The sequence below is a fragment of the Pygocentrus nattereri genome, chromosome 13 (genome assembly GCF_015220715.1).
Source record: "Pygocentrus nattereri isolate fPygNat1 chromosome 13, fPygNat1.pri, whole genome shotgun sequence".
NCBI classification, from domain to species: Eukaryota; Metazoa; Chordata; class Actinopteri; order Characiformes; family Serrasalmidae; genus Pygocentrus; species Pygocentrus nattereri.
In genome coordinates, this window is record NC_051223.1 from 17,280,404 (window position 1) to 17,306,209 (window position 25,806).

The 25,806-nt window shown below is 41.0% G+C and overlaps 1 protein-coding gene across 6 annotated transcripts in view; it reads left to right on the plus strand.

Annotated features, from left to right (window-relative positions):
• myocd (myocardin) overlaps nucleotides 1–25,806 on the plus strand; it is a 142,306-nt gene that overhangs the window by 97,373 nt on the left and 19,127 nt on the right. For 5 of the 6 annotated variants that reach the window (XM_017693139.2, XM_037544412.1, XM_037544413.1 and 2 more), the window contains exon 4: nucleotides 20,124–20,189. In XM_017693139.2, coding sequence (XP_017548628.1) covers nucleotides 20,124–20,189 — 66 coding nt within the window. Of the gene's footprint in view, nucleotides 1–14,939; nucleotides 15,232–20,123; nucleotides 20,190–25,806 lie in introns of those variants that run through there. The other variant, XM_017693140.2, reaches the window with a different exon arrangement.

A 25,806-nucleotide genomic window follows, 5' to 3' on the forward strand; every position in this document is an offset into this window, starting at 1 on the left:
ACTTCAACGGAACATGGAGTCATTAGATGAGCAGGTTTCTGTGTACCCTGTACTAGATGTGGTATTCATTAAACTCTAATACAGAGAATCAATCAATCGCTCCCTTAAATTTCTTTTGAAAGCTGTCCATCCCAAAGGCCAAGTAAAACACTGTAGATGGGGTCATATTTTTTAAAGGTTTCAGCTGACATACCAGCAGCTGTGGGAATGAGCTGAAATACAAACAATGCAAGACTGCTTTCAAATTGATACTTCACAAAAGCCAGAACCTTGGTGAGTCTATTCGAGAGCATGCAAGGCCCATTTTATAGTCTTCATGTGTCTTCAAGGCATATGTATTGCACTGTACAGTGAACAGAAAAGACAAAGGGTAAAGACCATTGATGTGGTCTGCAATCTTAGTCAGAGAGCGTAATTTGTGTAAATGGCTTTGCCAAGAGACTTCAGTACCTTAGCGGCAGGTGTGCCGCAGTAATGTTTTCATTACACTGTAATTCATAGTCTCCTGGCTGCCTGATTAAAACAAGAGGCTCCCAACCAGAGTCACTCTGCCTGCCAAGTGCGTCTCCTTCCAGCATTCTGTACAGGATGCCCTGAAGGTGATTTGTGCTTTCCCGTGGACGACACGATTGAATGATTGCATGCTGGTGATCGACCTATTTGCTGAGCCAAGCCTTGTTGTAGTGGTCATAATCCATAAGCTAGTCTAGTTAGTCTATTTTTTTTTGCTCTTTTCTCTGTTGCCCAGGACCTCTCTTCTGGATAATAATGCCAAGATTACATTTGAGACTGAGCATGTGGATTTGTAAGTGTGTACAATATGATGCGTTCTTTATTTGTTGGAATGAAGGCATAGTTGAACTTACTATGAAATAAGGCTTCTCGGCACTAATAATTGATATTAATCTTATGACACATGTGGGCTCCAATTAAATTCCTCTAGCCAATCTGAGAATGATCTTGTTCTGGACTGTCCCATAGACATGTTCTCTATAGTCTAAAGTTTTAAAATGAACTTTGTGGTGAAAAAAAATCTTTTATGTCAGGCTGATACCCTGTATAGCAAAATGTACAGTATCACTGAAATATACATTTCTGTGCAAAAGTTTGAACCCCCTTGGGCAAATGACATTTTGTTGGTTTTCTAAGTGAAAATAACTCATCTTCTAAAGGGAACAGACGTGTGTGTGTGTGTATGTGTGTGTGTGTGTGTGTATATATATATATATATATATATATATATATATATATATATATGTATATATATAAAACACCAACAATGCTTGTTTACTGATTATTTTAGAATCAGAGCACATGAATTTTTCATTAAATGTATTAACAGTATAATTACGGAATAAAACTTTACCAAATGTATTTATTACAGTGTATTAAGCCATCACTTCTTTTTCCCAACGTTTTACTATTTTGCCCAACTTTATGCACCATTTATATTTGTGCTGAGTTTTACATATAATAAAATATGAAATAAGGCCACATTAATATGATTGTACTTTCAAATATCTTCTTACAAACTTTTCTATAGGACTGTAACTGAAGGCATATTGCCCCACTCAACCACACTTCCATCCCTCTGCTGGCACTGGGCATCATGGACAGAAAGGCAGCCTTTACAAAAGCCTAATCTTTCCCTCTTTTGCCACAATGTTAGAACAATCGTAAGAAAATAATATAAAAGAGCAGAACTCACAGAGTCTTGAGCAATCCCACAATTCAAATGCATCATCATCGTCATTGACTGCTTAATCCAGATAGGGTCGTGGTAGCAGTTGGGAGAGCAGAGAATCCCAGATGACCCTGTCCCCTGCAACTTCCTCCAGCTCATTCCCAGGGACCCCAAGCCGCTCCCAGGCCAACTTGGAGTTCTGATCCGAATCAGATGCCCGAACCACCTAAACTGGCTCCTCTCAATGCGGAGGAGTAGCAGCTCTACTCTGAGCTCCTCTCAGATGGCCGAGCTCCTCACCCTATCAAATAGTGTGTACCCCACCACCCTGCGAAGAAAGCTCATTTCTACCGCTTGTATTCGTGATCTCATTCTTTCGGTCATTACCCACACCTCATGACCGTAGGTGAGGGTCGGGATGTAGACCGACCAGTAAACAGAGAGCTTTGCCTTATGGCTCACCACTACAGTCTGGTACAGTTACCGCATTACTGCTGCCGCTTGTCCCAGCCTGCAGCCGATCTCACGATCCCTCTTCCCTTCACTTTAAGATTAAGACTAATATTAAGTGACCCTTATTAGTCCCACAATGGGGAAATTTCACCTCCGCATTTAACCCATCTGTGAAGTGAAACACCACATACACTCTAGTGAGCACACACACACTAGGGGGCAGTGAGCACACTTGCCCAGAGTGGTGGGCAGCCCAAGCTGCAATGCCCAGGGAGCAGTTGGGGGTTAGGTGTCTTGCTCAAGGACACCTCAGTCCTGTGCTGTCAGCTTTGGGGATCGAACCGGCGACCATCTGATCACGAGGCTGTTTCCCTAACCTTCAGCCCATGACTGCCCCCACTTGTGAACAAAACCCCAAGATACTTAAACTCCTCCACCTGGGGCAAGTTCTTTCCCCTTACCTGGAGTTTGCATGCCATCCTATTCTGGGCTAAGACCATGGACTCAGATTTGGAGGTGCTGATCCACATACCAACTGCTTCACACTCAGCTGCAAACGTCTCCAGTGAGAGCTGGAGGCATCCATGTGATTCAGCCAAAAGAACAACATTGTCTGCAAACAGCAGAAATGCCACCCTCCACACATAATACCCTTCTGACCTTGGCTATGCTTTGACACCCTGTCCATGAATATCACGAACAGGAGTGGAGACAGGGCACAACTCTGCCGGAGCCCAGCATCTTGGGGAACCCGGTCGAAAGCCTTCTCCAAATCCACAAAACACATGTAGACTTGGTTGGCAAACTCCCATGCCCAATCAGCAATCCGCGAGAGGGTGAAAAGCTGGTCCATTGTTCCACGGTTGGACGGAATCCGCATTGTTCCTGCTCAATCTGAGGTTCAACTGTCGGTCGGAGTCTCCTTTCCAGCACCTTGGCATAGACTTTCCCAGGGAGGCTGAGCAGTGTGATACACCGATAGTTGGCACACACCCTCCGGTCCCCTTTTTTAAAAATGGGGACCACCACCCCGGTCTACCAGTCCAAGGGTACTGTTCCTGAGGTCCATGCAATATTGCAGAGGCACGTCAGCCACAACAGCCCCACAATATCCAGAGCCTTAAGCATCTCCGGACGAATCTCATCCACCCCTGGTGCCTTGCCACTGAAGAGCTTGCCAGCTACCTCAGTGACCTCCACCAGGGAAATGGAGCTTGACACGCCAGAGGCCTCCGGCCCTGACTCCTAATTCAGTTCTAGACAAAATGTTATTAATATTGACCAACTGTGTTCTCTTTCGAAAGAAGTGAACTATACAATTGAATAAATATACACTGTATGAAAAGAATAAACATCTGAAGTTGATCAATCTTATATAACATAATCAATTAAAAAATCAAACAAAAAAACTCTTCTATATGATTTCTATCTAATCAAGAGTTTACAAATGAAATGTATTAAAGTAATTAGCACATCCATAATAATGATCCAGTTCACTGCCAGTGACCTCTGTGATGTGAAGTGAGTGTTCTAAGGTGCTTTCTCATGTATTTCTTTTTAAATGAGTCTAATTCAGTTTTGTTAAAGGGAACCAGCTGTAAGTTCCTGAGTTTTTTGTATCTGCTAATGTAAGTGAACTAAGTGTAACTAAATGTAACTGAAACAGGTCTCGGTTCTCTTAAGCAGTGAGGAGGTCTCAGACCACTTCTTGTTCACAACCCAACTCAGACCCCACCGAGTAAACACTGAATTATAGGTAGTGTTTTTCAGATAACAGATCTGATTGGCTGAGCCCATGGTAAAATACTCCAGTAGCACCAATTGTTCATGAAGTCGTATTTGACCTCAATTATTTTTTATTGAACACTGTTTTTATTATTTATTTATTTTATCACAACACTTCAAGAAGTTTGCATGATGCACAATATGTCATGATATTTATGTGTCTGACATCTGATAAGTTGGAACACAGAAAGTACAGACAGATTTTTAAAAGTTACTAGCTAAAAACTATGAATCCAATTTAACAGAGCTAATTATGCTTCTGTTGTTATGCACAATATGCTCAGAAATGGTAACAAATATTGTGATATTTCCCGGTCTTGTGCCAGCGCTGCTGGATCTTTACAAGGTCATGGGCAGCCTTTAGCCTAAGATGTTTTCACCTGCTAAAATGCCATAAGAATGTGACTGTGTATGTACAGTAAGCCTTGGGCTGCTTTAACCATGAACACAAAATAGACTGGGAGGTTTTGTTTTCACAATGCAAAAATCAATCAGAGCATAAATTGTTTTTTGAAATTATGACAAATGAAGCATACCAAGTTCAATTTGTTTTTGGGACCATTTAGAATGGCCTGTGTTCATTTGATATGTTCACACATGAACAGAGAACCATGACTCGGCGGTCTGAATGACTTCATATCTCATCAGCAGACACAGAAACTTTGAGAAGTCAATAGAATTCCCCTTTAAGTGTAGCATAGCTAAACAGTCATTACATTTGCCTTGCTAGTTATAGTAGCTTTCATCAATAATGGCACTAACACTAGAAATCCTGGGTCATAAAAATGCTATGTTTACTAGTAACGTCTGAATATAGCTAGTAAACACTCATGCCAGGGCACTTAATTATTAAAATATCACTTAATTCAAAAAAGCTCTTGGTTGCCAGACGAAGACGAGAACATGTTTGAGGTTGCACCTGATGTGCAGACCACTGGTGTACATTTAATATTTACAGTGATAGTACAGTCTGTTTTCCAATTCCAGCTACCAAACACATTCTGTAGGTCTAGATTACCTGTCTTAGGTGAATTGGAAACTGGCACTGAGCAAAGATCTTTTCCTGCTGAAGGTCTTCATTAAAAACCTTCTGCTCTGTGATTTAGTGCTAAAGCCACTGATGACTTCAGCCTGTTTATTGAGCCTTGTGCATCCAAAAGTGACACTTCTGGTCAGCGTAATCCAGTCTATCACTTTAGCACTAGCAATGAATCAGCACTCAACTGGTTTAGAGAGTCAGCCTGACCTCCACTGGCAGGTCAGACTGAATTGAGAGCTAGATCACTCCATTACAGTTTGTTCCTCCAGTAATCACAGATCTCTGCTGTTGCGTTGGTCAGACAGGACTATCTTAAAAGATTGTTCGATTTACATATTAAATCTAGTCCTGCAATAAATATTTAATAATATTCAGGTAATCTGATGCAGTTGCCAGGAGATTACGATTTGGTACAGGCTGTGAGACTCCATTCCAAACTGATGCGAGGCCACTGGTTTTAACTCCAGATGTAGTCTAACAAATTTTCCTGTGCTCCAGATTGCTGCTATCATGCTCCCAATTGCATTTATCACTGAGAGTAAAAGAGCGTGTGCTGGCTAGCTGGCTGTAAAAAGACATAGGAAAATTATTAAGACTGGCCTGGTGATAAAGCCAATGTGACTGAGTTTAGCGTGTGCTCTTGGTTTTAAGGGGCTTAAAAACCTTGAGTACCCCAGCAATCACTGACGAGAGTTGGCCAAAAGGTTTCTAATCAAGATGATGGTTAAAAAGACACTGCTTCCTCTGCTCTGCTGCATCACTCGCTGAGTCAGTTACCTGTTTAGGGTTGCCAGATTGGGTAGGATTTTGCTATGAAAAGCATTCATATCATTTATTTACCAGTGATGTTTTTCATTACTTTGTACATTTCTGTGACTTTTTATTGAAAAGTAAGTACATATAGTTTATGAAAGTGCATAATAATAATAATTATAATAATAATAATAATAATACATAACATTTCCCTAATACAACCCATTAAAACTAAATCCAAACATCAAGACTTATTATTACCAATAAAAAACTTTAACAAAAAGTACTAAGAGAGTAAAGCTGAATGTGTGGGATGTTTTGGATCAGGATCATTTGTGTTCACTGTTATCGGACCACATTTGCTCATAGGTGCTAAAAATCAAGCATTTGCCTCAAAGTGTTTATTCAGGTTTCAGTCGGAAAAGAAAGCACGGTTGTTCAGATTGAATCACCTATCGCTGCAGAAACACTGCAAGCGCAATGTAGCGGATCAGCTCCGCAGAGTGACGACGGCACGATTCCACACTGGCATGCTGTCAGCTTACTCAACATGCCTGCTGCTGAGATAACACGTGTATGTTTAGTTTGAACACAGACTGGCAGGACCTGCCATTTTCTGATAAATACTTGGAATACTTTTTAATTGTTTTCCTCTGTGAGGACAAGTGGGATCAAGTCCTTCAGATAAATTCCAATTATCCAGGGTGGAACATGATAAGATGCAATGTGCCCGATTTATCTCCTTCAAGCAAACCTGGGGAGCATTATGACATGTGGGCTGATGGGAACTGGCCTACAGCAACAAAAACATGGACTTGGTCTTTCCTCGTCCAGAGGAAAAATGTGCTGCTTGACAGCACGTTTCAGCCAGGCAGTTTGAAAGTGTTTGGTTCAGTTCGAGACACGTCAAGGCAAATATTTGCATGAATCGAGAACTATCCCGTTTGATGCATTGATAGCATAGCGAGGGTATAGAGGGGTTTCCTCCCCCTGGTAGGTTGAGAGGGAGAGGTGGCCAGAGACTGACGCTTCTGTAAGACTTCTCAGAGGAAGGGCCAAAGGTGAAACGAGTAGTTCCAAGTTGACACAGCTGCCCATCCTTCAACTGGAGAACAGTGGGCTGTAAGTCAAATGACTGGAGGATCATAATCGTGCCTAAGGAACTACTCCTACTGTTCTGCCTCTCAGGGAACTCTACAAAAGGTTATCTGTGAGTGAGGAGCAGTTTGGCCAAATTCCACATGGGAAAGAGCTCACAGAGCTCATCCAAGTTTCTGTATTGGCTAAGATATCTAATGAAGATGGGACAGGTATGGAACATTTTAAATTTGAAGCATTTCAGATATGAATACCACTTCTTTAAATGAGGGGCAGAAATTGGGCCACCTGAAGTGGCGCTGTTTGTATATATTTGTGAAAATGTAAAAGCCTTATTAGCAAGAATGTTGTATAAAAACATATACAAAATATCCTATTAGACCAATAGAAATGGTCTAAAATTACTTGGACAAGAATCCCCATTCCTTTAATGTGAAATAGGTGTTATGGTTTTACATGTTTTTATAAAAATATCACAATTTCTCAACATGGCTAAAATTCAAGGAACAATTCTTGAAATCATGTAAATATGAACACCACTTGCACATTTAATATTATATTGGCACTGCCTTAAACACTTGTTTTGAAGAATTTGGTTACCTTTTAAAATATTTTTACAAATACAAACAAAAATCAAAAAGGAACAAAAGGTTTATTATTACATTTCCATGTTTAAAATGTCACAAATAGCAGCTTGAATTCTTTTGTGTATTTCAGAGATATGAATGTAGGCCACTGTGTTGTTTAAGATGACTCTCATGGGGTTGACTTTGGCCTGTCGCAGATGATTGTGGGGAAAAAAATAAACAACCAGTTACATACTGTATGAGCTTGAGTCATTCTTAAAAGCTTCCAGCCCAATATATCATCTCATTATAAGCTAAACCAGTGCGAGTGAAGGCACTCATCGGCCAAGTACGAGCTAAGTTGAGTGAACTTTATGTGATTATTAGCCAGCTATGCCAAAAGGTTGATCAAATCTAAGGATGTGACTTTGTTCAGAATGATTGAGCTGCTAAAGAGCTGTTAGATCTTTGCAAATTTGTTGTTTTGTTAATGTAAATGTAAGTAGTTTTTACAGCAATACTGTGTTTTTGTAAATCAGTGATATTCCTAACTACAGCAATGTTGCTTCTACTGCTGTGAAGTCCTCGTCCTCTGTGTGTGGAGAAATGTGAAGAAGTAGCTCCAGAGTCCTTCTCAGAGAGCAGAGGTTCACGGCTAAAACAGCTTCTTAGCCACTAGTTTAAGGAACTGTAACTCCTAGTTGGGATCATGCATTTTGTAACACTATATCAATACCTCTTGTGCATTAAAGTATTGAATGTTTTCTTTTAAAGTTATCACCTCAAAGGTATGTTTTGTTACGACCACTCTCATATAGTGAGAAGGAGTGTCGGCTGACATTTGAATCCCACTTACGCAATGTTTGAATCGTACTTGGAACTGTGAATTCCTAGGTAGCATGTTTGTGAGCAGAAATAAAACAAAAGAGTGACTGTTGCTTCACTGTTCAATGTCTCTTTGACATTTTCACAACATATGAACTTCCATGTCTCGCATAGGCTACGGGATGTGATGTCATAAGACATTCTTAAATGGGCGGGTGAAGTGCATCACTTGAGGCTCACGAGACTAAAATGACAATGACTTATATGCCAAACATACTCCTCAGCATATACAGTAGTCCTTAGACTAAACACTGATGAGTGTTGCGTGTAGTTCAGAGACATTTGATCAAAACATACACAAACATTTCCTTCCATAGATAAATCAAACAGATCCTGGATTTACCTGACAGAAACCAATCAATTCTTCTCTCCAGAGTAAAGAAAACAAGCTCATGCTAGTGCTTCAAAGGTTATTTTTGATGCTTTTGATACCAGAGTTCTTTTATCTACGTATTAGTCATGGCCTCATATTAGGCAAAATTGAGTCTAGCAGAAGTTATTGCGTTTTAAGTGTGCCGAGGTTTTAAGAATACCATAGAAAGCCCACCCTACGGTCAGCTAATAACAGGGAGTTAGCGCAAAGCTGAGGTGATGCTGAAGCTCCACATGCCCTTGTGCTGCAATCATTGATGTATATTTCTCTTTCCTCGCCGTGGCCAGGATCCAGCTTTTTCAGACGAGTGCGGAGGCAAAGTCAATTGTCGAAAGCCAAACAACCAAAAAGGCACACAAAACAATAGCCTTGCGCTTAGCCTAGCATGATTCTGATTCAATGTGGACAGCTGAACCTCTGCTCTCGCGCTCTTGTTGTGTTTTGGATTCCAAGCCCCATTGCTTTCTGCCAGCTCAAAGGAAATCTCACTCCTTCACACCAAAATAAAATGTTCCCCTCCATCTTTTCAAACTTGGGAGGCTTTGGCCCGGGGCCTCCTCTTGTCACTTTTGATTTGGACTTTGCCTGTTCTTTAGCACCGTCTAATGAAATCCCAGTGCGGGTTTTAACTCCTCCTGTGGCCCTGATAGCCTCTGTTTCTTCCCATTCCACCCCCCCAAAATCCAAGCTCTTCGAAGGAAAAAGGGGGGAAAACCCAATGCATGAGAAAGTGCTAGCTTCTCTGACAGCATTTGATTTGGTCTGATAAAACCAATGGCTCACGTGCAGCCGAGCCTGGACATTCTATTCTATCAACATTTCATTGTGAGAAATGTTCAAAACTGAACCTGAGGAATGTTATTCAAACCGAATGAATGATGAAGACCCTCGGCATGACTTTTTGAAAAATCATAACCCTAAAGAATGTCGAGGGTCTAAACAAAAGTCTAGCAAATTCTAGCAAAAGACTGTTCTTGCACACTAGAAAGTGGACAAATCTCTTGATCTTTTGGCTTTTTCTCAGGAGATGGATTCCCGCAGTGGTCCATTTGGGAGTGTTTACCTGTGTCTGTGGTCATCTCTTGAAGCCAGAGGCAACAGCGACAGTAAGCAGAGGACAGTCATTAAAGCAGTGTTGTAACTGAGACCAATGGGCTTCAGACAGATAAGACCCAGCTGTTGCTGTGGCTTCAGGCTTTCAGTGTGCTCATAGTCACTGATGCAGCCAAAAAATGCTATCACTAGCATCACATTGTCCCTAACTCATCTCTTCTGTTCACTTCCATTAAACCTCCAAGGTCCCCCAAGATGAATATACCTTCAAACACCTCTACTTCATTTTGTTTAAGTAATTGACAGCCATAGCTTGTTGAAAGTGTGGATTCTCGGCTTTCAATTAGCATCACATTCATGTCACATCCTTGAATTGAAATGCTTTCAAATAGATGCTACACAACATCATATATTTATTATTTAACTCTCAAATCTTAAATACTTGTTGAATGCTACTGGGTGAAGTGGCTTTGAGAGCATCAACTTGTTCGAAACATAATAGCAAGTAAACAAGAAAATTACATTGTGAATTGTAAAAAAAGATGACCATGACGAGCTTTTAACCAGTGAACTGTCTCCCCCTCCTTTGCAATGTTTCTGATCAGACTAAACCTGAACTGGTGCACCTCTGGTGCATTAACAAGTGGAGGAGCAATTGTAAGATGTTTTAAACCTGAGACAAGGCACTGTTTTTCAAACAGTCTTGTTTTGTTTGTTATCGACTTTGAAACAAGCTTCAAAAAAAGTTTAGAAAGTTCAAACTCGACGCTGTTGATTCAGAATCAAAAACGAATGCAAATGCAATTCATGTAATTATTTAATTTTGTGACCATGTAATTACATCATTATATAACTACAATAAGTATGTTATTACCTACAAACATATAACTTGATATGAATGTGTAGAAGTCTAAATGACATGTAATGTAACTAATTATGTGACATGTAATTACATCATTACATAGCTATAATAAATACGTAATTGCACACAAACAATATAAAACACAAATGTATATATAGATGTATAGAAATCTAAATGACTATTTGCTGTAGACCTCTAAGGGTCAATTCTCTCCCTAACACTGCTGTAGATTTTTATGCCTTTTTGCTCTTAGTCCTGCATTCTGTCTCTTTTTCTGTCTTCCTCTCTCGCACACTCCCTATCCACAGCCCCACTGGCTCCAGTCTGGACCCCGGCAGGCTGCAGCTCCTCCCCTGGCCGTCTGTGAGCGAGACCCTGTCTGTCTGATGTGTTCTGAGATAGAGCCAAGAGCATGACGAGTTCCACTCCTGTATTTTTTTTTTTTTCTACCATCAGGCTGTCCAAAACACTTGTGACAAAGAACGTTTCACTGTCACTCCAATATACCGAAGTGGACCATACAAATAAAAAAAAAAGTTTCTTCTCTTACCAGCTAATGCCATTGATCACAAACGTCAGAGAACATAAAACAGCTGGGTGTCTGTTCATAGTCTTAAACGATCACTCACCTCCTCCAACTTCATGAAACAATGAGAACGTGCTGATATGTGACCAGCCCTCCACCCAGCCATCTGTAGACAATAGAAAAATAGCAGCTGATATGTATAGATTTGTTGGGTGACATGTCTGTCAGCATTTACAGTACACAGATTTTTTTTTATCCATCTGCGCCCTGAAACAAAGCCTGATACAGGAATTCCCTATCATTTGCACTCTTGCTTAGCTTGGGGAGCTTCTTGTCTAATAACGCTTTAAAGTCTACCCCAGACGAAAAAACAGAACCAGCTGATTTATAGATTCATTCAAGTTCAGAAATGTTTTCATTGGAAACTGTTGAAATGATATTTTTGATTTCTTAACACAGTGGATTATACACAGACCACAATATCGGTTATCCTGAAATTTCAAGTGCGAACGTTAACAGTCCTCTTTAAGTGAAAGTTTTAACAAAAAGCTCTTTTCGGCGTGCCAATAAACACATCTTGAAAGATGGTAACATTACTGATGAATTCAACATGGTGTTTTACGCTGGACTCAGACAGGCACATTCTCCAAACTCCCAAAGCTGTAAAATTATGTTAGAACACCACCATAACATTGAAGATGAAGCCTGCACTATAGAACACGTGTGCGTCTAGCTGTCTCAGTACTATATGACTGTATACACTCGTTTATCATAAACCCAGAGGCGTGATTCATGTCTGGAGGCGTCATACTATTCTTCAGAGTCTGCTCAGATGAAACATGTCTCCTCCAGAGATGCAGGGACCAATTAAAGGGAGGGATTAGGACGGGACTCAGTGACCCTCTGAGGAATTTCGCAAGGATGCTCTGTGTTCGCTTGTCAGACTCGGCCGCTGCAACAACCTCTCTTTAAGCACTTTCACCTGCTAATTAAGCCTTCCAAGCTCCAGTCAAGGGGAACTGTGTGCGGCCAGGCGCTCTTTTCCCCCGAAAAATGGCCTGCTCGCAACTCAAGATGTCCTAATGTAAATATTTGACTGAGCTTGTATACTGGACCGTGGACTGCTACGCGTGGCGAGGGGAGTGGACAGATTGTTTGGTGCCATTAGTGAGTTTAAACCCTTGGATTCATTTAAAATCTGCCTAAAGTGCTTTAAAACGACAGGCCAAGCGTCAACTCATCCTCTGAAAAGGCAGGCAGATATTGGTGGGGGTGCCACAAGAGAGTAAGGAGGGTCCAGGAACACCTAAGCTAGAGATTCCCAACCATGATCCTGGAGTATAATGGTGTTGCGAATTTGCACTGTGTCTCAATGTGTGCACTAGATTTTACATATTCTATGCTTCACTAACTAGTGTCTGAATTTTGTAAGTTTGTATTGCCTTAAATCAAAGGGCTGCTGGTAGCATAGTGGAGAGAAGACTGTTTGGGTATACCTGGTTCTGTATGACCAGCCAGTGACCATCTCCTTGGTCAAGGCTCCTAACTCCTACTGCCCCAGCTGGCGCTGCTGTGTTTGGCATGCTATTCAGCTCCCACACCGGACATTGTTAGACAGCATTTCGTTTGCGTCAATAACAGAACATAAATAGAAATGGCAGAAATTACCACACAGTGCCTCACATCATCAAATTGCACCAAGGTTAGCAGTTAGCTAATGTTAGCTACAACATATTCTGAAATCCTCGGCTGCATATCATATATAGCCCAACTCAACTAATGTTGAACAGAAATGCAGTTATTGTAGGACCAAGACATCAAAACAGTTTCCAAATGCAGCAGTGCCCAATTACTCCTGCCCTTTGACTATACATGGTTGCCCAGGGCCACAGTTTGCAAATGATTTGCAATGTCCTACACTTTCTACATTTCTACATCAGGCCCTGCACACACACCTCAAGAGGGAAAAATGGAAACATAAGGATACAATTTATAATCAAGAGACACAATACAATCATGTTTCAGATACAACCAATAGTAGAAATGCGGCAAAAAGCACTAATATTATTATCTCTAAATGGATTTAAAACCCAGTTACCAGTGTGCCAAAGCCATGACACTACTCACCACACTATTTGAATGCTGTGTAGTTGTTAGGCCCTGTGATGGACTGACGACCTGTCCAGGCTGTATCCTGCCTTCTGCCCGATGACCGCTGGGATAGGCTCCAGCACCTGTCTCCCCAACCCCCACCCAACCGCGACTCGGGGGGGAAATGTGGCTTTGAAAATGTGTGTGTGTGTGTGTAGCTGTTAGTTTTAATTTTCTTTAAGAGTTTCACAGAGTCACAGATAAATTCCTGTTATCAGTGTCCTGTTGGTGGGAATTCCAGTGTGGTGATGATTTGTGACGTTACAGAGGAAAACCACAGGAGGAGGTGATGAATCTCCTAGAACCCAAGTCAGGCTCATCTTACCGAAATGGATCTTGAAGGATAGTGGCAATGTAATTGTTATTACAGTTAGTGTACAGACCAATCAGGAAGGCACTTGTAAAGTCTGCAGGCAAAGGGACATGAGCTCACTCCCCCATGGAGTCTGTCCTCTACAATTTTCAGTGACTATTTTTCAAGGACATCATCTAGGTGTTAACAATATACTGTCACATTTTTGCACTAAAAGTGAATAGCACACTTTGGAAAAACTCGATTTGAGAGTGCTGGTGTTTTCCCTGCCCTAACACCCTTAATCCTAGTAATGAGGTCATTAACAAACCCATATGAAAGTTAGCAGGAATATAAAATGTGCAGGACAGGTGTACTTCAGGAACATGACTTGGAGTACCATTGACCTATGCACATCCTTGAACTGAGGTTAGCAGCTATATTCTCAGCTTTATCTGTTATTGTCAAATGGAGGAGCCTGTAAAGTGTACACTCTTAGAGAAGGGGCAAGCAGCATCAGATATAACAGTGGGACATATGTGAACATGCCTCCCTGTATCCCTCTATATGATTGCACATTCCAATCCGCTGTTTGCTGTTGCGTAAACAGCAGCAGCGCTGGGTAATTTTTGTATGTGTAGTCACTGCATCTTTGATTATTTCAAGGAATTTCGGTACTGGCTACAGTTCTCTCTGACTCAACAATTGGAGGTGTTGTTGTGTTTAATAGGCTTGTTTAGAGTAAACAGGCAGGCCCACAGGGATGGTTGGAGTGGTGCTATGACCGCAAGGCTGCAGCCTTGTGGAAGGAGTCAAAGCTAACGACCCCCCCACCTCCCCCAAGTCCACTCCTGAGAATTGTTGTGATGGACTGTGGGAGCTGGAGGAAAGGCTGTCATTTTTGAGTGGAGATTCCTGCTCTTAAGATAAGATAGCACACACGCGCACAAGCTGACTTATTGGTAACACTACACTGCAGGTCACAGTTTCCTCTGCCATGCTGATGCCTGGAGGCACATATGTGGAGTTAAGTATGAAAAATGGCCACACATGAAATGAAGATTTATCTAGCTCAGGAAGATGGCATGCGCCTCTCGCCAACCAAGATGCATTAAGACCAGATGTGGATTTGAGGAGGCAGAATACGTTCCATGGTATTTGTCGGGGAAATAGAGAGTCTTAATTCTCGGGTTTGACTCTTGCGCCCCGTGGCTGATCCCTTGTGTGTGTGTGTGTGGTGTGCAGTGGGCTCGCGTGCAGGCGGACAGCGGGGGCAGCCCCTCTCCCATGCTGAGGGAAAGTTCACTAGTTAGCTGGAGGGAGGGCTCAGTGCCGGCTCCTCCACTTTAAGTCCCGCCCTGCAGCACAGCCCTATCAGTTTCTCTCTCGTGGAGTGGAGCCCCCACTGCTACATGGGACCAAAGCTTCTCTCAGGAGTCGAGCAAGGAGGTTTGACGTGCCCCGTCCCAGGGAGATGCATCTTGCTCCCAACGTTTAGATGCATAAGGGGGATAAGTTTGTCGCCACTTTTCCGGTCACTTTCTCGGGCCCACACTGTCCATGACATTCCCGCTTCCAGGCTGGACTGAAGCGAGTGGGCTTTAAAAGTGACCACTCTGTTAATGCGCTGACACTGGAATCTTACCCTAGACAAGAATGACTCTTCTGGGCTCCGAACACTCTGTACTGATTCGCAGCAAGTTTAGATCAGGTAAGCGGCTTCAGAAAGCTACTGTATGTTTAAAACTTTTGGCAGTGTTCTAATATATAAACATATACTGGTGTGTTTCTTTAAATATATTTTACAACACAAATCAAACACACATGGCAATCTTATGTGGATATTAAGAAATAAAGAATAATTGAACACGAAAGGACAAAGAAAACTAAAGTTTTGTGATGTTAAGCTGGGTTTTATTGACTGTGTACGTGCTGTTTGTGGAATTGCTCTCATCTGTTGTAAGCGCCAAGCTTTTGGCACCTGTTCTCCTTTGTGTACATGGGTGCTTAGTCAAGCGTCGGCTACTATTAGCCTGAGCTGATTTGAGCCTGAGGTCAGAGGTTATCAGACGACAAAATTCAGCATTTCTGTGTGACCTTACCGGTCTCAAGGGGCAGGAGTGCTGTCTACAGTCCTTCGTTTACACATGCTGACTGTCTTATCTTCTGTCCTGCTCTGTCTTCTCTCCCGGTTCCCCATCCTTTTCCTCCCTCTAACTGTGAAGCCTATTTTCTGTTTTTGTAAAGATATACATACAGAGTCCTTCTTCAGATGAGTAGGGAAGCACTGTATGGATATTAATGCACTGTGAACAATACTGCCACCTCTCTGACATAAACGTTACTGCCAGTGCCAGAGATGCCTGCATCACGAGAAAAATGAAAGCACCGGTGTCTGGCTTTGTTTTATGAAGACAAATGTTGACAGCTCACAAATGAGCTTAAGGTGTCTTGAAAGCAGAAGAACAATTTTGGTTTGCTTTCAAAGAATTTATTTACTTTTACAGTCATAGTCTTTTTTCCCCTTTTTTCTTGGTAGGCTAATTGCTTACCAGAAATTACAGGCAAAATTGAGCTTTTCCCTCCTGTTGTTTAGAGGAGCAGTGCAAGGGGAAATGACCTCTGTACCCAGAGGAAGGGAAGATGTAATGCCTCTGGTCCACAGAATGGTAGAGTCAGGAGTGCTTAAAAGGCTGCTTGTTTTGACCAGCACACATTAGCTCACTAATACTCCACAGATGTGGGACTGTTTACACATAGATGTACATATTTTGGTTTTGTATGGCCGCTGGTTGAAGCTATTTGCCCGTGTCAGTGTGTACGCGATAGAGTGAGGCAGATAAGGATCTGCCAGTGTGTCCCTTGTGAACGTGTTCGACTCATTGAGGAACTTCATTAAGGGCTGCAGGGGATGGGTGGCTCATTCCCACTACTGCATACAGATTACATAACTATGCTGCTGTGCTAGCAAACAGTCTGACGATTAAAGGTGTGTGCTGTATCTTTGCTGTACCATGTGGTTGAAGCCATGTCATTTTTGCAGCCACAGAGGCGGCTGAATAATTCATACCATTTTCTGGGAGGATGACGGAATTCACCACACAACTTCAGGCTGGCAGTGTGTTTTGCTTTAGTTTGTGGGTTTTGTGTAATGATAATATACACTCTAGAAAATTGAGGTGCAAATATTCTTCTTTGGATGCCATAGAGGAAGCATGTTCCCCAAAAAACCTTTCAACCCATGGATTTTCAAAGAAGCATTAGATTGAAATATAAGTTCAAGACTTCAAGTCAAGAACCTTGTATAAAGTTGTTTTTAAGCATTTACGTGCATTATTTTATCCAGCTATCTCTGGGGTTTGATCTTCCTTCTAAATACTGCTCTACAAAGACAGAAGTTTGATTTATATTATTGGTTCCTATTTCAAAGTATTACAGCAGTCATGGGATTTGGTAGCCAACTGGTCAGTTGGGCCAAAGCTTCCCAAGTTCTTGTGGACTCCTGGCCAGTCTACATTCTGGTTCAGTTCCAGGGTCAAGCATTGCTGGGCCAGGTAATCAAGGGCTGATTACTTGGATCAGGTGTGTTAGGAGCTGGAACTCTACAAAAATTGTATACCGGTTAAGTGTCCCTAAGGACTGGACTGAAAACCTCTGTTTTAGGCTGTATTTGCTCACTATGTGTTTGACTGCGGGGGGGTTCACTAGTCTCAAATTACTGACAGGTCAATAAGACGACGAGCCCTCTGGTGGGTCTGGGTGGGTTTATTCTGTCCTACCTCCAGGGTCCATTCCCCCAACTGGCAACAGAACCTTGAATGATGAAGACCACATGAATAAACATGACTTCTGAAGTGAAACAAGCTACTTCATTACATTATAGAATAAAATTGATAGCTTAGGTTCTAAAATCTGATATGCTGAGCCATTGTGGAATTTGCTCCCTGTGATTAAAAACCATTGTGATGCTCATAGAATAACCTCAACCATTATGTTGCTTGGCAATTGTAGCCTACAAAATGGTACCACAAAAGGTTGTTCAAGCGATGCCATAAAAGAGAACCGAAAACCTCTGTTTTTGGCGGTTTTAAATGTTAAGAGAGGGACTATGTTGAAAAAGAGATTTATAGGTGTAAAGAACCTTTTTTTAAGAATTAGAAAACGTTCCCATAATGTAAAGGTTCTATATCTATTTAAGGATAGAAAAGGTTCTCTAAGGAACCATCTGCTGAAAGTTGTTTTTGCCACCTTTATTTTAAAAATTTACCTACTACATTTCTTGGTGGACGAATAAATTATTGCGATTATTACTATTAGTAAATTAAGGTATTTTGTCATATTTTAATACCGTTTCATGTTGTGCCTCAGAACCGTGAAAAAATCACTTTAATGTATGACATACTGCTTTATTATATGCAATGTTTCAGTATTATATGATTTAATGTGCAGCATCTCATAAGTAATGCATTAAGTCATTATGTTATATACAGCATCTCTTCTCAGGTCTTCTCAGCATCTCACAGTGTTGATAACACAGCGAGAAGTACACATAGACACACTCTCTCAATAACAGAGTCTTCAGAATTGACTCACATTAGATGGAAAGCTGAACAGCTGCATCTGCCTGCAGTCAACTCTGCAGTTGCTGGTGTCGTGAACTGTACATTTTGGCTGGGATGAATCACTCACTACAGAAGCAGACCCTTCATATGAACACAAATATCACTGAGCCAGCTGCATTAAATCAGCTGATTACTGCCTTATTGCTATTTGCAAAAAAAATCTGCATTGCACATCAAAGTCTGGAGTGGTTTGTTTGCTCTTGTGCCCGTGTTCTCTGATAAAAGACTGTGATGTTCCGGTGCTGGAAATGTGAATTTCATATTCGTGTGCAACAAAATAGCAGAGCTTCAGCAGTTCCAAGGAAACATAAAATGTGAAACTGCCCTCAAGGGCTAAGTTGTTTTTGCAGGTATATGCCCCAAAGACAACTGGTGCAGCTATTTTAGGCCATTAAGTCAGCTCATCTGGTTCTAATTGCTGGGAGGGTTACTTGATCCAGAGTGTCTGTGAAGCTGTGATCGTTCTTATTGAGAGCAATTATTGAGGGCAATCATGGAGTTTGGCATTCTTTGTCGCCCCCCCCGAAAGCATGGGTAAATAGTGCTGATTCTGCCAGGAGGCCAGCGCGGATCCACGCTTCAAGCGTTTTTCCATGTTTAGCTTTTTATTATTTCACCTGTTGCTGGGCTTGGGATGTTCTCCTGCTTTATGCGTGCCTCTTAAAATGAGAAGAGTTGGGGAAAAACCTGAAAATCTGATTGATTAGAAGAAGTAGAACGTGTCACTGTTTGTAGTGCAAATGTTTGACCTTGATTGGTTCAAATCGAACAACTTCACTTTCTTCTTTTCCTCACCTGTCTGAAATAAGCTCGTAAATTGTCCTAAACCACTTCCAGGTAAATGCAAGGATGGCTTGTGACAGCTGCCAGGGCTGTTTGTGTGAGAGTGTATCCCACCAGGTGCCAAAAATGTGCTGTGCTGCCCACCTATTTACCCATTAACAGCCCATGGCTCCAAGCTTGGCACTAGGCACTCAAGTTCAGGTTGCTTGCCCAAAGTGTTTTCTGAAGAGAAGCAGATGTACTGCATGAAGACGGCCTTTGTGTATCAGAACTGTGAGTGCAGACACCTTTCATTGCTTGCATGTCCTCAGCAGTCAGCAAGCCTCAACTTTACAATGCTGGAAAGTGCAGAACTGGTCCATGTGCATCAGCTTTACTCCACAGTAAGGGGCGGACAGTGACATTTAAACAGAAAGCACACCACATCTCATGCGTAAAATGATGCGGGGCGTGCTTTTTAAGGAAGAGAGTTGATAAAGCTTGATATTGGTTTGTCGACTGTGATGATGCACTGTGCTTTTTCAATCGAAAAGGTAATGGCTTTCCAACTTAAACATGCAAACATGCAAACGTGGAGTGCCCTGCACAGGCCAGAGAAGAGGTTTTCAGACACTGTGTGAGTTGCACCTTAGATGACAATGAAAGAAAGTCAGAAAAGCTTGGGAAAGTCAGAAAAGGCATAATTTTAGTGTCCCTTAATAAGCACATTCTACAGGAACATACTACCTAACAATTAATCTCGCTGTCATGAAGTGACCGCTGATTCAGTAGAGGCACACAATGTGATAATCACTGCACATCATTCTGCTGTTCTGATGAGAGACACACCACCCAAAACAAAGAAAGCAACAGGCCTGCAAATATTTTTTAAAACAGGATGTAGGTCTATGATAAACACGGCTCCTGGCTTTTAAACAAATCTCCCTTCAGTGTGTGGTCTTCGTGGGTGTGGGGGGTAGTGAGGGGGGGTCATAAATGCAAGAGCCAGTCAGTTAGCCGGCACTGGTTTGTGTATGTGTGTGATTCTGTTCTTTGTGCGGAAGACAGGGAAGATGCTCTGCTATCACTGATAGGGGAATGATGTGTTCCTTAGCTAGACGTAGATTTACGGTTATTTACTAGTTTCACTTCTGATGGGTCAATGTCTCTCTCTCACTCTCACTCTCTCTCTCCTTCACTTCTCTTTGTCTACTCTCAGTCCTGCAGTTGAGGCTCCAGCAGAGGAGGACACGAGAGCAGTTAGCAGACCAGGGCATCATGCCGCGTGAGTAACACCTCTTTCTTTAGCATTTTTTACACATCACCATGCCCCTTCCTACACCCCCTGCATTCTGTTGAGTGCCACTTCATGGATGTGTCACTAGTGGAGAACTGAAAAAAGAAAAAGTGAACCTACCTGGAAATATTAGGCCTAGCGGGACCAGCAGTGCAGGCCACAACAGTCACCCCATGATAGAGCAGTGAAAGGCCTGTATAGACGAGAGGTTGCACAGACTAGCTGACTAATTGACTAATATATACAAATGTTTCTGATCTTTTGGGATCCATAAGCAAGATCCTGCTTGGATGCCCATAAACAACCCACACCCCATTCATATTATTTTGTATGTAGGAATTCAGAACAAAAAATATTGATCTGGAAAAAAGTTTAGATGTTAGGGTAAATACAATATGACAGTATATAATGGTTAGTGGTGTCAAAGTTAAAGCATCAATAACATTCATTAACATCTTATTAACACTAAGTAACATTAATGGCATTCATTCTTTAAAAGGCATCAAATAGTTTGACCCTTCAAAACAATCTGTAGATCTTTGCTGAAGCTTAACTGCCTGCAAGCTGTTCCTGTTGCATTCAAATACCGTATTTAAATATCACTTTCCATTAATAGTTCTCTTGATAAAAGTTACTTTCAGCTACTGCCATGCAGTGAATTTGTCACTGATGTATGTCAAGACTGAAGTATTTTAGCAGCAAAACACATCTTTGATGCTGGTAAACTAAATATTTTGCATGATGTTAGCACACATGTTAGGACGGCTTCAGCTGACTTCACCAGACAGTGCTCACAGAAGATCAATGGATAAATAAACAACCTGCAAGCTAATAAAACTTCCAGCAAGGTGGAAAGCTCCAAATGTAATATAGCAGTATGAGGTTACACTTGTGGGTGAGTTGAAACGTGCAGCCACTGTTGCTCTCCCTAGAGAGTGGTGATGAAAAATGAAGCTTCCGATTTCTAGACTTCACCCTTTACTCATGTGATCTTCATGTTCAGGTTGAATTTTGAAGAAATGAAGTGTTGAAGCCAAATAGGGCGAAATAAGACAAATGTGAATAATCACAATTAAATTAACTACACACACAAATGTGTTTATAATGGACACTTGTGGTGCTCCCATAGGCACAGGTGCCCTCTTATAGCTAGAATTGGTTTTGTATACTAGTTGGCATGGTAGGCAGACATGGCCTGATTTTATTAAGGAAGAATGATGGCAGAAGCAGTAGTTAGCATGAGGAGAGTCCAGAAAACAGTTTCTCTGGTAACATACTTTGTGAGTGTGGAAATACTTCGTAAGAGATTAAATGAGTTCCATGACCCACTGCAAGCTGTATAAAACTACAACACTCTTAAAGATAAAGGTTTCTTAATGGTTCTTGGCTTGGAGGTATTATTTGGTGTAGAACCATTACATTTCGTGGAGGTGCTTAAACTTTAAAGAGATTCTTCACTTTCAGAATCAGAGTCAAAGTTAAAGTAAACTTTAATTTCATCCCTTTTTGCCCCAGACAGTGATGAGTAAGGGATGAAACGTATTGTCTTTAGAATGTGGTGACACATTTAACACAGAACAGCAATGGACAACAGTGTAAGCAATACAACAAATACTGGTTATAAACTATACAAATACTATATAATGGACTAAACAACTATGAGTACAAGACTAAATATCAGTGAACAAATGGTTGGGCAGAAGATAAAATGACCCTCAAAAGGTTCAGTTTCTTGAAACTTTTCAGAAAAAAACTTGCACCTCCAAAATAGTAGTTCCTAACTTTTAGTACAATATTCAAAGCTATTTTGGTATGAAATTTTTAAATTAAGTCAAAATATAATTTTACATAAAATAATGTCAAAAATGGAAATTGAGTGCCTTTTTTCCCAGCATCAACAACATGCACATTGCTGCTGTTGGAAGAAAACCTCATATCTTCATTTTTATCATTTTTCAGTTTTTGACATAATTACTTACAATTACTGACATAATAACTTACTCTTTACATTATGTGTAAACTTCATGATGAATGGACCAAAAGAAATGGCCCAAAATGTCTTGGCGGGGAAAAAGTCTGGTTCCATTGACTCACATTAAAAGTCAAGTAGGTTTTTTTCCTTCTCCTGTAAAGTTACCATTTTGTCAAGTCTCATTTGCCATATGAAGAACCATCTATTACAAAGTTCTTTAGAGAACCAAAGGTGTAGTCTGAAATACAGCAAAAGCATGTCCAATTTGCATATTCTGAATTCATAAAACACTTTTCATTGATGTTCTGAACACTATTTTTCATCGTCACATTTGTTTTGTTCGTTTATGACCAATTATTTGACTGGTAGAAATGGAAAGTCGTGAAATCCCTAGTGTAAGCTGATCCGCTCTGTGGTGCTTTAAATCACCTTCCTCCATCCGCGTTCTGTGGTTCTGTCAGCCAGGGAGTGTCAGACAGCACACAGGCTGACCTCAGTGGAATGCTCTTGTACTGAAGAGGTGCTCTAGGTCGCGGACAAGCCAACTGCATTACGCTCCGCCAACACCAGCGCAGGCTTTAAAGACTACTCATTTGATTATTTAATGATTTGCCTCCAACCTGCCACCTACGCATTCAAGCTACACGAGTCTCTTTTATATCACAACCTCAGTTTGTTCTTTTTTGCCTCTGTTTTTCTATACCATTTGAAAACACCAGCAGCTGTTTGTGTTTATGCTATATGTGATTATGTGAACATTTCATGGAGACTAGACCAGTATACCAATATCCAATGGTTCCATATGGATTCATTTATTTTTCCATCAAGTATTCAGTGGTTTTTATTTTTAACATGGAAATATATTGACAAACCCAGGATGATAAGAACTAGACATGTAAAGTAATTAAAGGAAACACAGCCTTTGCCAAATGGACGATCCACCTACTGGAACATATTCCCTTTCTATGATCTCACTCAATGTCACGCTTATATGAACTATAAACAAACATGCCAAGTACAAGACACAGTGCCATTATAAGCTCACCCACAATGTATTTTGCTTATGATCCACTATTCATTGCTGTTGAATGTCAAATTATTCTTAATATTAAGCCGTCAAGTCATTTCAAACTCCTGGTGACCATATGGATGGTGTGTCTCCAGAATATCCTGTCTTCAGCTTGGGTCTTCAGGCTTCGTTGTATGTTATAGCTGGCTGTAATGGTAATAGCTTGTTCTCCAGCAGAAAAGCAGCAGTGTTAAGATAACTAGTGTGAACACAGGAAAAGAATCCAGAGGTCTGCCCGGCCATCAATCTCTGGGCGTCTGCCAAAGATAAAATGCCCCAACAACATGATTGGCCAGTCTGCAGCCCTTTAAAAAGAATTTTTCAATGGCTGTTTATCTATTGATTACAGACAAGAGGTGGACCGAGCTAGATATAGAGACTCGTAAGGTAGGAAATGGCTGCCATTTAGTAGGTATACAGCTGAAAATGACATCTTGGCATATAGGCAGGACATCTAATATTTCTCATTGGGTTTTTTTGAAATATTGTTAAACTCATTTGTGCACATTTTCCCTTAAATAAAGTGATCTTATCAAGTAAAATGATCATAATTTAACTTGTAGCAGTATTTCTACAGATAAGTGTAGAGTCATATGCCAGTGTAGTAGTACTTCATGAAATCACTTTAAATAAAATCACATAAAATAAATAAATGAATAAATATATCAATAAATAAAATCATTTAGAATTACTCTTTAAAAAAAGCTTAAACTTATGTAAAAAAAAAAAACCTAAATTGAATAAAGAATATAAGTAATATTCTTACAACAACATCATAATGACATACACTACGCTACAGTACATATACTGGCTGATTTTAAGGTGCTTTCAATTGTGGAAATGTCCTTTATTCCAGCTCATGTGCTTCGCAGACTGGGGCTACTGGACAGTGGTCAGTAAAGCAACATGATTAACTTCATTACAGACAGATGTATAATCTCTGCAACTGTTCCTTTCCCCACATCTGGCTTTGGAGCATCTGTGACATTCTTCCAGGATGGTCCCTTGCTGAAAAATCGCCTTCTTACAGTTTAAGCACTTTTGTTTCTGTTGTCCTTGTGTTTGTTTTATTTATGTAAGCCTGAAGCTGCTTTCACGGCGGCGTCCGTCTGAATGCAGTACTGATCCAAGTTCCATTGTGGTCTAGCCTCTCTCTCTCCGTCAAAGTGCACCTTTTATTTCAAAGGGCTGCGCAAGGCGAAGAATTACGCAATCTGTTACATTCTTTTATGGATGGAATATTTCAGTCTTTCTTCTGTTGTCTGGGAGGAGGATGGCCAGCATGTATGCCCTGTGTATACATTTCCTCGGGAACATCTGGTGTTTATTAGGCACTTGAAAGCAGCAGGCAGGCCTCTCAGGGCTGTTTGGCGTGTGGCCGGGGAGGAGTTAGCAGCATGGACACTAGAGCACGTCTGGCCTCGTTCATGAGCATCATTTCACTCCATCTTTACTAACCGTCCAGGAACTGCTCACAGTCTTTTCTGACTGACGGATACTGTACTGCATCCACTACAATGTGCCTTCATATACGACTAAGCTTGCACTGCCTGACTAAATTCTCTGTTGTATTCTAAATAGCAAACTAGACTCAACTGCAGGCTGCACTTACAATTACCCTTGTGGCTCAGCATGCATATAAGAGAAACAGAATATGCAAAACATCCCCACACGCAAGAGTAATTGACGACTGAATTTGACCAATAACATCATGTTTTATTTGTCTGACATGCAGTAAATGTTTTCAGATGCTTCATGAGTAATGATGAGCCACTCCAAACCAGAGCATGAAGATAAAGGATCTGTATTTTCTCTCCATGTTTGCTGTGTAACTGTCATTGAAATGTCTGCATTATGACGTATCACATTTCATTCATTTCTGCATTTAATTTTATACTTAAACTAAATACTAATGTTTATACTAAAAGTTTTTCCTTGCGTTGCATTAAGGTCATCAAAAACACATACATTTGGACTTAAAGCACCCTGTTTTCTACTTAATTGGCAGTTAAAACAGCCTTTAATTAATTAATTAAGTGACCCTTATTAGTCCCACAATGGGGAAATTTCACGTCCGCATTTAACCCATCCGTGAAGTGAAACACCACATTGCACTGCGGTGGGCAGCCCAATCCGCAGCCTGGGCCCTGGGGTGGTCAGTCCATTGTTCTGACAACACCAGCAGCTTCTGCCAGTTTTGTTTTTCTGTGTCTATTTCCTTTTCTCAATAACAACTTCTTCGGAGGTACTCATCTTTTCAGACTCATAGTGTTAAGTTCTCTTCTCATAGTGGAAGGAGGACAGAAACACCTGTAGATTTTTCCTGATATGAAGCAAGAAAGGAGCTTGATTTTCTCCTCTCTCTCAAAGATGATAGTACTATTTATCTGATGGTCTACCAGATCTTGCATGGTTATTTTCTCTATACCTGTTATTACTGCAGTTTTGGAAACTCATTTTTTCACTTATTTTCCTTTGACTTTGACCAACCCTATGCAGGTCCATTATTTCATACATAATCTCCTGAGAAACGAATCACTTACTGAAATGTGCTTTAAGGTCAT